This window comes from Melozone crissalis, unplaced genomic scaffold, assembly GCF_028551555.1.
Source record: "Melozone crissalis strain CALT ecotype California unplaced genomic scaffold, PUWL_Pcris_2 ptg000034l_1, whole genome shotgun sequence".
Lineage (NCBI taxonomy): Eukaryota > Metazoa > Chordata > Aves > Passeriformes > Passerellidae > Melozone > Melozone crissalis.
Genome location: NW_026535812.1, coordinates 4,030,527 through 4,044,441, shown reverse-complemented (window position 1 = coordinate 4,044,441; position 13,915 = coordinate 4,030,527). Strand labels below are relative to the sequence as shown.

At 39.9% G+C, this 13,915-nt stretch overlaps 1 protein-coding gene across 2 annotated transcripts in view; it reads right to left on the bottom strand.

The window, feature by feature from the left end:
* The window catches only part of CLSTN2 (calsyntenin 2), a 315,822-nt gene that overhangs the window by 65,909 nt on the left and 235,998 nt on the right, over positions 1 to 13,915 (bottom strand). For both annotated transcript variants that reach the window (XM_054282508.1, XM_054282509.1), the window contains exons 3-5: positions 13,606 to 13,801; positions 11,836 to 12,044; positions 4,099 to 4,248 (exon numbers count right to left, since the gene is read on the bottom strand). In XM_054282508.1, the coding sequence (XP_054138483.1) occupies positions 4,099 to 4,248; positions 11,836 to 12,044; positions 13,606 to 13,801 (555 nt within the window). The remainder of the gene's footprint in view (positions 1 to 4,098; positions 4,249 to 11,835; positions 12,045 to 13,605; positions 13,802 to 13,915) is intronic.

The following is a 13,915-nucleotide window of genomic DNA, read 5'->3' as shown; positions in this document are numbered from 1 at the left end:
TCCTCCTTGTTAAAAGCATTGTCAGAATGAAAGCCAATATGGTTTTGGTTTGCCTGAGTAACTGGATCTTACTAGAAAGCCCTCATGAAAACCATTCTGAAGTCACTCAGCAGCTACTGCAAACAACATCTCTGAGGAATGTTGACTCAGAAGTGATGTGAGATCACTCTGCTACTGAAGTGGAAGGTTCTGCCCTTCTTTGTACAAAAGAGACATTTCAGCAGGAAGAGCAAGCTGATCTGACTGCACATGGCCTCTGAATGCCTATTCAGCCTTAAAGAGGTGCTGGGAATGTGCCTTTGGAAAGGGCCCAGGCCACCTTAGTGGGCACAACATGCCTTAGGAAGGAAATGGTATGCACTATCTCTGATACACTAACAATCTTTTAAGAATATTTTTATGATCTATTGGGTGAATGAACAAAGAGAAGCTTTTATTTCAAAACTATTTTTAAGCCAACACTATGTAAAAGTAATTTAATTTTTCAGGACTATCTCTTTTAAGATGAATTTTTAAAGAACTTCAACCTTATTCTCTTTCCTGCGTAGTTGGGTGAGGATGCATATGGGTTCACAGACCTTGGAAGAAAAATGCAAAAAATCTTTTCAGACTGGTAAAACACTTGAGGCTGGATGCTGTGAAATCCTGTTTTGTATTTGGAGTCCTAACAGTCCAACTGAAGGTTAGTCACCATTGCCTAAGCAAGGCCATATGAAATTTGGCATGGAAAAACTCTCCTTTCATGAGTTTTTGAGTTTTGGGCTGTTGTCTTCGCTCCACACTCATCTCCCCAGGAAGCACAGCCAGTCTTCCCTGTTGTGAGCTCTCTTTTTCTTTCCCAAGGTATTCAGTTGGTTGCTTCAGAGAAGTTTTTTTACTTCTAATAACTATTTTCTGTCTGAAATCAATTGCATTTTAGGGAGCAACATCACTTGTGGTTTAATTGTCAATAACTGAGCAGACCTCTGACAACCTCAAAACATATTTTTCAAGTTTTCAGGTCCATGATTCTACCCTTCTTTTTTTTTTTTTGAGGCTAGACTCTTTTTCTCCCCACACAGTGTACTGGTCACCAGAGAGCCTGGTACAGGAATAATTGTTTTCAATTTTTTGCCACATTGCATCTTTCAGCACATTGGGTTAGATTTAATTTCCATTTGTAATCCCACTATGGAAGGATTAAAAATGTTTTAAACCAAAAATCCAAGTATCTTCTACTGCAGATTGAGCCATGATGATGTCAGGAGTACTGTCATCATCCAGCTTTTCTTGGTAATTCTGTCCTTTACCTACCTGGCAGGACATGGTCACTGCACTGTTTGGAAATCATGGACATGAAAACACAGCTGGCATGAAGAGATTTTGTAGCACAGCTCTAGATGTCACTTGACAAAACCCACTAGTGAGAATTTCCAATTAAAATACCTGATTAGGAAGTAATTCAGCCCATTGATTTACATTTTTAGCTTGCTCAGTATGTGAATAACAGTCCAGAGTGGTCTGCTCAGAAAGCAGATGCCAGCTTGGGTCAAGATTGTTTCTACAGCAGCCTCTGAACAGAGGGGAGGCTTTTTTGCTGAAAATATGTGGGGATCTGGCTGCTGGTGTATTAATGCCCATCATCATCAGAGAGCAGGGAAGCAGCTCCTGGATTTAATGAAGACTTCAACACCGTTAGCCCAAGGAAATATTGATTAAAGGAAAGCACCTTGGCTGGTGGAGCCTTATTTGCTCTGCCACACATCAGTCACATGCTGCTGGCCTCAAGAAACAGGAATAATTTTGAATTGCTTTACATCAGCCTGTTCTTCCCTCTCGCAGCCCTGCACAGTGGAGGTTATCTGAAGGGCATCTACGCTGAAATTGTCTGCAATAAAATTTTTAATACTGAAGTTGCATTAGACCACTCCAATCTCTATTCATGATAGTTACATAAACAAGTGCACAATATTTCAAATTACAAAAGCCATTAGCTTTCAAGAACTAAGTGCCAATGCCATAAATTGAAAATCCGAGTATTTATTTGTTCAGGATAACACTGAAGAACAAGAAAAAAAAAAATCACGTATTTTAGCAACATCTCTATTATAACCAAAGACTCAAAATATTCCTCTTTTCTGTCAAAAACCTCCCATTATTTTACTTCCTGAAGTCATCCAATCTTTACAAATATAGCATTATTTCAAAGAAGATGGAGCAAACTTGCTGGCTGCCCCTTTGTGGGGAGGTCACAGAGCATTAAACACAGGGAAGAAAGAACACTATAAATATCTTCAATTTCTACTCTCCAGATTTCCTCTTTAACTACTACAAATACTCTTGGAAAGATTTGCTTATTTGATCTTATTTTTTCCCTAGAAACAGGTGATTTTTACTGGCTCAAACTGGCAAACAGCATCATCTACATGAATTTCTCCACCTGTAAAAATAAAAAGGTATGAAAAAAATCTCTTTAAGAGAAATGTATAAATTTCTGGAATGCTTATGTTATAGTTAATTTTCAAATTACAATTAATGAATTAATAATAATCAAGCAATGAAGCCCTATCTACCCAATTGTTCACTTAAAGACCTTCCACCCTGAGTAGGAGACATCCCTTTGCGTTTTGTGCTCCTTGACCTGGGGATGTGCCAGGGAGGCGAAGAGTCATGTGTTTGACAGATGGAAAGGTACAAATAACACGAACAAAGCATCAAAAACACACCCCAAACCCTGATCAAACCTGTTTGAGATTGTTCCTTTTCCTTTTATTGGCTGCCTGGTGTCTAAACCCACCTGATGGAGCCAGTAACAACCATAACAACCACATGAACTGTGAAATAATACTGGGCAAAAGAAATACACCACTACCACCTTTGCAAAACTTATTCAACCAAAAAAGTACCTGAATAAAAAAAATGAAAAAAATATTCTTCCATTACACCCATTTTAATACAAATCTCAAGCTAATTTGGGGATAATTAATTTATCTGAGATAACTCCATAAAATGGAAACAGAATATTTCTCCAGTGTAAAGAGACTATAATAATTTTATAGACTAAATCATGTGAACAGTAATATCAGTTAGAAAATGTGGAAATAGTTCATAGCTATTGTGGTTTCTTTCAACAAAAATGTTCTTCAAATACTTGGGTACTAGTACATCCTAAAAAACTGAAACGTGGCTCTGCTCCAAGTGAGGGCTGTGGAAATGGAATCCTGCTATTGCAAACATTTCATTACTAGCTCCTCTAGACAAGAGCTTCTCATTTCCCAAAGAAAATATTTTTTTCTTCTAAATGTCAACCTGCAAATTTACCTTTAAGTACAACAGCCAAACTGATTTTTTCCTTCTCAATCATTATGTTTAAAAATTACAATTATGAAGGTCAAGTTAGTCCTGAATGACACCTGCATAACATGGTCACATCCAATTTGTTTGTCTGTAATCCAGCCCTCATTTCCATCTTAATTCCTAATAATTAGTGGCATATCTATCTTCCCTGTACATTGTCAGCTGGGGTTTTCTCCATTCCAGACAGGGTATAGATCCTTACAGCATTTTTAGAAAATCAAATTGATTCCTACCAGAATGTCTCAGTATCAAGATAGGAATCAGCTTTAAAGATGCTTTTCACTCCCACTGGGGGTGCCTTGGCTCCTGCATGCCACAAAAGCCAATCCTGAACCTTGAACAAGATAACCTGAACAACTCCAGCTCACATGGCAGAAACACCTTGCCATGGTGGCTTCAAAAATGCTCTTTTAAGGAATACTAGGACAATGGCAAAACAGCATCATTTTTTTTTTTACCTTCCAGAATATTCTTATAAGATAACTTATTAGACTCATGAGATAACTTATTGGAGTAGAAATTTGTGTTCTTTTTCTCTGGTCTGCTCTTTGTTCTGCCTAGAGAAGAAGCATGGCAAATGCAAGCAAACATGGGATTATCACCCACTTTGTTAGCAGGCTTGAAATGAGGCAGAAGGAACAGCAGCAGTTTTCCACACCAGTGCAGCAAGCACCCTCCTTTCCTTACTGCGAGGTAGAGGGAAAACACCAAAGGAAAGAGATTTAAATAAAGAATTAAAATAGAACAGCTATTCAACCTTACCTTGCCAGCCTGGTTTGCACACAGGTTTGACATTAACTCGTACCAGGACATCTTCTGACGCACGCTTCTGCCCACAGTCAAAAGCTGTGACCATTATCTCATACTGGTGCTGTTTATCATAGCTCAGTTTCTCCGTGTTCCTGATGTTACCTAGAGGTTCAACACAAGAAAACATTCAGAGATTCATTCTTGGCTGAGCATCCCCAGACTGCAACATCTGGGTCCTGGTTCATCAAGTGCTTTGTGACTTTGAGCTCCCTTGTGACCGTGTTCACAGGGGTCTCAGGCTGAGGGAAGAGATGAGAATGTTGACTCCATGTTTCAGAAGGCTTGATTTATTATTTTATGATATATATTACATTAAAACTATACTAAAAGAATAGAAGAAAGGATTTCATCAGGAGGCTAGCTAAGAATAGAATAGGAAAGGAATGATAAGAAAAGCTTCTGTCTGGGACAGAGAGTCTGAGCCAGCTGACTGTGATTGGCCATTAATTAGAAACAACCACATGAGACCATCACAGATGCACCTGTTGCATTCCACAGCAGCAGATAACCATTGTTTACATTTTGTTCCTGAGGCCTCCCAGCTTCTCAGGAGGAAAAATCCTAAGGAAAGGATTTTCCATAAAAGATGTCTACAACACTCTCTGAAGCACACAGGACATGTAGAGGTGGGACATTCTGGGAATGGGAAGGATTTTCATTCAATCCAGCAGAGAAATAAGATACTTGTAGGAAAATATGAGATGGGAGTGATATAATGTGGGCATGGCTCTATCAAAAAACATTTGCTCAACAACACTTTCTAAAGTAAGACAGTAAAAGTAATCAGCAGTTACATACTGACACGTGAGCTATGAGTAGGGGCACTCTCCTTTTCCACATTTGCTATAATACCTGGCTTTAACAGCCAGGTCCTGAGATCCACTACTGAACCCAAGTATTTTCCTGTTTTCTCAAAAGCTATTACCCTGTAGGTGAGAGAGATTTTAAAAACAGGGAAAGCCCTAGAATCACCTCCTGCATTACAGTGTTTAGCAGTATTTGATAGGGCAGCACAGAGTTATCACATGCAAAATAAAACCCAGCAACAACAGGGTTTATCTGCTGAACCTGACGCACATAAAAAAGTAACAAAATGCCTGCTTTGGGAACAAAGACATCAGAACTTTCAGAAGGAAAGGGAAAGGGAAAGATCTTTCTCTGAATAGTTCCTGGAGGACTGGGAGAGCACCATGCAAAATAGATGGGTTTTCTATTAACAAATTCAGCATTTTAATCCTGTCCATTTCCACTGCAATTTACTTTTTGCACAAGCTGAAACTTCATCCTATTTAATTAATTTCATGCTTTTGCTCAGGGCTGTTTGTTTTACTATCTCTTTGAATGAGGATTTTTGTTCCAGAATTCAAAGAACAAACTTTGCAGCACTGCTACACGTAACATCTGCTTGCAAGCAAGGATCAGCAAAATCCAATTGTTGGTGCTAAATTTGAAATGGGGAGCCCCCCATATCCTGGAATTTAGTCAGATGCAGTGAACCGGTCCCTACAGGTGCTGGCCAAAGTCTCTTTTGTTAGGCACAAAACGTTAAGTTTGGTTCGAGCATTTCGGTTTCATTTTCTTTTTTTCTTTTCACACAGGTGGATGAAAGACAAGAGAAAGCAGAAAAATGCAGCTTCTTAAAAGAAGTCTTTCACTAAAGCTCCATTAATTTGACAAGTGAAGACTTTTAGCCGGTGTCTCTCTGCTTCACACTCCTTATCTTGTCAGAGCCCACCACTCTGCTTCTTACTACTGCTACATTAAAGCCAGCTCTAGGAGTTTATTGAAATGGGTGCAAAACTTTCCAGGTCAGGCCTGAAGAAAGGCTGATGTTTGCATTTATCACCCGCTCCAGGTTCAAAGACTGTAGTTTAAATAGACCCTTGCATCTGCAGTTATAAGTCAGGCCCAATACCCCATTTACTGCTGGGTCTGAGTCTCTCCTGCTCTCTTTGTGGGCAGGGCACACAGGAGGACAAACCCTTCTCATATTTAAATGTCTTGAAAGGAAAAATGGAATTGTGAGCTGCTGAAGGCTGATTTGGACCTAGGGCAGTGTCCTGCAGACTCTGGGGTACCTCATGTTGCCAGGTGTTTTCAGGCCTGCCATGGGCACAGCTCTTTGCTCCCCACAAGAACTGCAACAACCACATCAACTCTGTCAGAATTCAGCACGTCCCTCTGGGTGTCCAGAGTTGCTGGGACCCTGCCAGGGGGCTCAGAGACCCTGGCACACAGCCCAGAACACCTGTGGGTTTGATTGGGACCCGTGGAGCAAATTACCAGCTTTGTATGAGGACCTGAAAGCCACAGAAGTTTAAGTAGTGTAATAATAAATTATCACTAGGTGGAAAGGTAGATTTTGGGGACAAGATGGAGAGACTTGGGCATGTCCAGCCTTTCTTCTTCTTCTTCTCTACCTCCATCTTCTGCTGTGATGGTGGCACTTTGGGATTGGTTTAGAGTAGAAGCTCAATGTCTAACACAGGTGATAGGTATTGGAAAGTAATTGTAAACATGTTATCTGTAGTTTGTAGTATAAAGAGATAACACCGCCCCGGGGGCAGGCAGAGTGCCTCTGTCTGTCCTGCTGGACGGACCTCGGCTGGACAGGAGAAAAATTTTTTATAGATAAGATCCAATAAACAACTCTGAGACTGAGAACTGAAGAGCTGTGAGTCATTCTTGGAATGTGGGGGCTGAAACAGAGACTGTTCATGTATCTCAGGGCTGCAATAAACTGCAGAACCCCCAAGAAACTACTTCATTGGGTTTTGAGTTAGTGATTGACAAAACAATCTAATCGCCCATTTTACTATCTTGAGTTGCCTAATTAGTGGCTGCCTAAGAGGATTTAATGAAAAACTGCCACTGTATGTATGTACTTAATTACTGACTTTATATCTGCTCAGTTCTTCTGTCCTTTCTCCATTATATTATTTCATACATGAATCTTTATATTTCCCTATTTGGTTCTTCTTGCTATTATTTTAGTCTGTGATGAGCAAAGATAATTCTCAAGAAACCAGAACTGTCCAAATTTTCATTAGCAGATTGCAAAAAATTGTGTGGCACATTAACTGTCCTACAGGATTTATAAATCATTACAACATATTTACATTTCATTAAATTTATCTTCCAAGACCTGTATTTCATTATGGCCATTTCAGATTTGGACTACAAAGATTCTGACTCTTAGGTGTTGTTCTGGAAGGTCATTTGGATGACTTGGAGATATTACCCAATAGTTTATTGATTTCCTAATATTGTTTTTTCTTACCTCTGATGCTTTATGATTCTTTAGGTTTTTATATCCTAATCAATACAATTAAAAAGCTGACACAGAAGGAAAGAACTATAAACACAGACTAAGTAAAGTTTTAGAGATGATAGTCTGAAAGTTTCTGTTTACATCTCACTCACAGACAAAAAAGTAATTAACAACATTAAAAAGAGAAAATTTTAACGAAGAAGTAAGTACACTTCTACACAATTCAAAATTAGGCCATACATTTTTTATTCAGTTTTCCTAAAGATCTGCCTTTCCCTGGAAATACCCAGAGCTAAAACCAGCTATTTTCAAACAACAAAAAGCAGATCAGTGACTAGAGGAATATAAAAAGACCTTCCTGAGGACACAGGAGGACATTTACACCTCTGTTTCTTCAAGGTCAGTTTTGGGGATAGATGGATATAAACATTCCTCTTTTATGGCTCTTCCACCTTACTTTGGAGCAGACACAAGAATGGGGAAAAACTTGACTGATTTAGTATGGCAATTCCCTCCTAAATTCCACAGTTACTAAATCAATTGATCTTCCTGTCAAAAAGGTTAATTTTTAAATGATAATGGAAAGAATCTGTCATTTAATAAATACATAAATATCAAATGCAGATGCTCAGCTATAAAGTTTGGCTTTACTTTTCTGGCCATATGAAGTGTGCACAGCTCCTGCTGCAGCTCTGGGTGATGTAAAGGGGGATCTAGTGAGGTCCTGTTCTGTCCAGGATTTGTAACCTGATAAAATCTGTATGGACTGGACAGGTCCCTGTCCCATCCTCACACTGAACAGTTTGAACAAGCATTTGTGAAGTGCTCCCCAGAGCCAGGTGGCAAATAAGAATCATCCCCAGTTCTGAGGTGAGACTAGGTCAGAGCTGCAACAGAATTTGTATTTATACCTGAGTTCCCAGATCATCTGACCATAATCCCTGACAAATAAAGCACAAGATATGCGACTAAAAATGGCTTTTGCTGGCATTCTGACAGAGCTGTGCACTGTGGTTTAATTTTTCTGTCACCTGAAAAAAGCCTACACAATATTGCTGCAGTAACTGACCTGATTTGGATTCTCTGCTAAGGATAAAATGAGATTAATCTGCATGCAATACTACTTTAAAACATATTATGCCTTGCACCTTTAATCACAGTTCTTTGCACAGCAAAGCACAGACTTGTCCCCTGCCTTTACATGACTGTGTTTTATGACTCAGAGTTCATTGCCCTCTGAGTTGGGCTCATCATACACAAGACTGAATTTTACTAGTGCTATAGTTTCAGAACACAAAGCAATTTCATCCACAAGAAAATCACATACCAAGGGCCAGAGTCCCCAAAGATAACTGAGAAGTTTTATATTCCCTTCCCAAAGTAGGAAATACCCTCAGGCTGATGCTGCTTCCTGTGCCCTCTCATTCCTGCCTCCTCTGGAGTGGGGATGAGGCAGCCTGTGCACCAACACCTGAGCCTGCAGGGCTCCCTCTGCCTCTCTGCAAACCTTCCCCAATGTGCAATTCAATTTTTCAAGCCCAAAAAAAATGCTCCATGCATGGATCTAGGGACAAGAAGTAAGTTTTACATAACAAGACACTGGCCTGCCAAAAGAAAAAGCTGGTCATAGAGCTCTATCTTTTTACAGACCTACATTCAGGGTTAGTTTCATGTGTTGGTCATGAAAAAAGTCCACCATCTGGGGCAGAAAATGGCATGTTTTCCTCACAACTCACCCCCACCTCCATATTTTGGGGCCTCTTGCCATATTTAGATTTGATTTTAAAGTATTTACTTATCCTCTTTCTGAGCAATGAAGCTCCACATGTAGGTGACTGAAAAGCATAAAAAAATCATAACCTGCAGGAGACACAAGAACTTAGATTTGTATTTCACAATGGCTAAAAAAACCCCTGTTAACAAAATCCAAATTAGCACAGTATTACCAGACAGACCCAGGCATCTCATACATCTATTTTAACCACCTGACCAGGAACAAAAATGGGCATGTTTCCAAAGAATTTGCACCACAGAAAGTTTCTATCAGCTGCCATAGAGAGACATTCTCAGCAGTGAAATGTGGTGGAACTAAGCAACATAATTTTGTCACAAAATAAAAGTATAGTCATCTATTCTGACTTTGTCTCTAATCCCAGCGGGTTTAAGCAATTACCATTATCTTAAAAAATTGCAAATTAGACTGCAATTACTGTTGGTTGTGGCAGCACTGTTCTTTTAGTGAACAAATAGATCAAAAATATTAATTGAACTCATGACCAAGAAACTGCAAGTATTACAACCTTATACCAATTATTCACTGCAGGCTTTAAAGCCACATTTAAATCAATGATTTTCTCATTGCCTTTGCTGCAAAGCAGGTCCCAGGCACATGAGGACAAAGATGTAACCAAGGACTCCTGACATTTCCCATGCTTTTGATCATATCTGTGACTGTAAAAAGCCACAAGCACTCCTGAAGCAGCAGCTCTGTGTGATAGGAGCTGAAAAGGCATGAGTAATAGAAATGACTACTCTGTATCACACCAATTTCAGGGTATTCTCTGTCCCTTATATCTGGCACAAACCCCACAGGAAATTTTGAGACAACGTGTGGCTTCCCCAAGTACCCATGCTTCAAACAGACATGGAGCCTTGGAAAAAAATGGATTCAGAGACATAGAGAACTTTCTTTTATGACAACATGGGAAATCTCACAGTTAGAAAAAAAGCCATGGAGAGGAAAATCTTCCAGGGAATTGCTTCCAAATATGCCCTTCCAAATGCCCAGTTGCTGTAAAAAATCCTCTGTGCAGTTCTCTGGATTCTCAAGAATCCTCAGGGCTACTGTGCCAGCTGCCCTCATATACTCAAACACAAACATATTCCTCATGGTTGCACTTCCCATACCATACACTCGCTTCCCAGTGTGTGATAACGAGATGGGTTTTTCCCCAAAGTCATTAAAATTTATTGATGTAACAGGTTATTATCTTCTGATGCTCATCTGTGCATTGTGCAAGAACTGAACAAATACAGATGAATAATTTTTGAAAAGGGTTAAGAGTTTTTCTAAAACATCCCAACATGAAAATGACTGCTCAGAGAAAAACAGTAGCTCCATGCATGCTTTCAATCTACAATTTGGCCAAAAGTCAGATTTAACTTCCAAACTGTACTCTCCTCCTACAAACATGGATTAAATGTTTCTGCTAGGAGAGATAAATCAGAGCACTGCTGGGTATGCACACAGAGTGTTTCTTCAGGGGAAACTATTTTGTATAATTTGAAGCAAGCAGAGAATTGGAGGAAGGACCTTCCACACACTTTTCATGCAACTCTGTCACCATTCCCAAACTCAGTTCCATGTTCTTTGCTGATCCAGGAAGCTGACATACAAAGCCACTAAGATCAAAAACTGCTACATATGGAAAACTTAATATGGTTTATTATTTTCACTAAAATATAAAATATATACCTTCAAAAAACAACTAAAAGAAAGCAACAAAAACTTAAGAAATGTTACTTATGCTCCAAAGTACATTTTCTTCCATGCTGCAGTGTGACCGTGTTCACAGATGTTCTTGGATGAGGGAAGAGGCAAGGATCTGACTCCATGTTTCAGAAGGATTGATTTATTATTTTATGATATATATTACATTAAAACTATACTAAAAGAATAGAAGAAAGGGTTTCATCAGAAGGCTAGCTAAGAATAGAATAGCAAAGAATGATAACAAAGGCTTGTGGCTCGAACAGAGAGTCTGAGCCAGCTGACTGTGATTGGCCATTAATTAGAAACAACCAACATGGACCAATCACAGATGCACCTGTTGCATTCCACAGCAGCAGATAATCATTGTTTGCATTTTGTTCCTGAGGCCTCCCAGCTTCTCAGGAGGAAAAATCCTAAGGAAAGGATTTTTCATAAAAGATGGCTGCGACACTGCAGAATAATGGATCCACTTCAGGAAGCACCACAGCTGGGCAGGTCTGTGGACCCAAGCTTTAACAATCAATAAACATATGTAGAATATTGAATATTGCCATATTCGGGTTCTGATTCAGGAAATTCAGGGGAATAGGACTGGCTGTAACCCAGTAAATAACCCCTGCATCGGGGAATACATGCTGCCTTGGGGAATGCCCTCACTTGGATGGGAAACAGGATCTGAGACAATTAGGAGAATGGACCAGGTGACCAAGAATCATGTTGCTCACCTAAACCTGGTGGTTTAATTTCCACAGGAGATTACTGCATGGCTGTACACAAAAGGGATGGAATTGCTCAGTGTGAGGATTCCTCTGCTCTCAGAGATGAGAACAGGATTTCTCTCTGGAGCTCCGTCTCCAGCCAGGTGATGAGCTCATGCCCCCAGCACTGCCAGCCCTGCAGGCAGCCCTGCTGGGGCCACACTCACCATTCCTGTCGATGGCAAAGGGAACATCCGTGGTGACAATCTCGTAGTTGCAGATCTGGCTGTACTGGGGGGAGCAGTCCTCATCTGTGGCTTCCACCTGCAGGATGCTGTCGTAGATCTTCCCCTCCGTCACTGAGGCCTTGTACATGCTCTCCTTGAATGCTGGGGAGAACTCGTTGACATCCTTCACCTGGATATGGACTACTGCCCTAAAACAGGCACAGAAAAATTTCAAAGAGAAAAGTTAATTTATTGTGATGCCTCACCAACAGCTTATTTTCAAAACACTTGAAAAGACTAACAAAACATACCTAGAAAATTATGTGAACTCCTATTAAAATGAGATATTAGAATTTTTATGTTTCATTTGCCCAATTTAGTATCTTAAGTGGCACTAGGTAAAAGTCCATTGCCATGGCTTGTAAGGAGAGAGTTTTATGGTGTTTGCTATTAAAATCTGCCCCCAAAAATGAACTCCAGCAGAAAGCCAATGATATCATTACACAGTAAAATAAGACACAGTAGTTTTCTGTGCCCACTACCTAAAAATGAGCAGTTTACTGGCATTCTTCCATATTAAGTAAGGCTCTCACCTTCTGCTGATGACAATTATCTAATCCTTCAAGTAGTCACAACACTGCACATGTATTTAGTGAGTAAACCCCAAAGGCCTTGCTTTGGAAGGCTTTGCTTTCTGGTTTGATGGGCAGGGTGACAGAGGGACACAAAAGGGATGTTCTGGAGCAACAGCAGAGCTGCAATAAAGGCTGGGACCCCAGGCAGCGTGGCTGAGCATGAGCTGCTAGACAAAATCAGTGGGCCAGACTTCATTTAGTCAAGATTAGACCAACATTTTCCACAACTGGATTTCTACCAGATTGTTACTGACGTGAGAGGGGGAAACATAATAAAATTTGATATTGTGAAGCAAAACCCGTTTCTGTGATTTGATGGTTATCTGCTATTGCAGGCTTCTTCCTAACTCTGTATTCTTTTTAAATAAATATCCTGAAAACTTCAGCTTGCATTACAGACCTAATTAAAATTTTAATTGTCATATGTCCTGGATGAGCAAAAGGAAGAATGACTACTATAAATCATTTATTATAAAGGCTCTCAGCAAAAGGAACTATTTGTACAGCACTTATACATCTACGTGAGTTAAATCCATCTTCAATGACAAATGAGCTGGAGCTTCGTTTCATGAATTCAAAGGGGAAAAAAGGCACTGTGCCACCTAAGCTTATTCAGGGAATTGGCTCCACAGTAAAAGTACCACCTACTGACCTTCAATACACTCCACTTCAGAGGACTTCACTTTCTCTGAGACTTGTTGGACAAAAGCTGAGGTCAGACGCCATTCAAATGTGACACTGCTCAGCTTATGGCATAGATATGCTAAAAAAAGGGGATGATTCGTCTTTTCTTACCATTTGAAATGAGATGAACAGAGAGAAAACCTATTTAAAAATTCAAATATCAATTGAAAGCCAGTTTCTATGGCCTGGATTTATTCAACATGAAAGCACGAATGGAAAATATAAACCATAACTGAGATGCATTTATCCACTTGAACGGGGATCTTGTGCAAAGCTTTAACTGAAGCAAACAAAAAGAAATATATTTACTACTAGGAAAAAGGAATGAAAAAATGGCTGGAATATTGCAACTATGATTTATCTTTATTTGCTTTCTACCTGAAATAACACAGACTGCGGAGCAAATGTATGCCAAACAAAAAAAAAAAAATTTCTTCTCATTTTCACTCACTTGTGAGATTTCTTCCAGTTGGTTCCACCTGGTCCTGATCCACAGTCGTAGGCCTGGATGATGAATGTGTATTCCTTCTGCAGCTCACAGTCAATGGGACTCCTTGCTCGGAGCCGACCTTCTCCAGACGTCTTGTTCAGCACAATGGCCTCAAAGGGCATCTCTTGCCCGTGGATTTTAAAAGCACAAATTTCACCTGTGAGGAACAGCACAAAACAATCATAACTGGGGGAGAAGGGGGTGGGTCTAAGTCTTCTGCACTGGAGAGACAACTGCAAAGTTCATTTGTATTTCACCTGCTTTTGCAGAG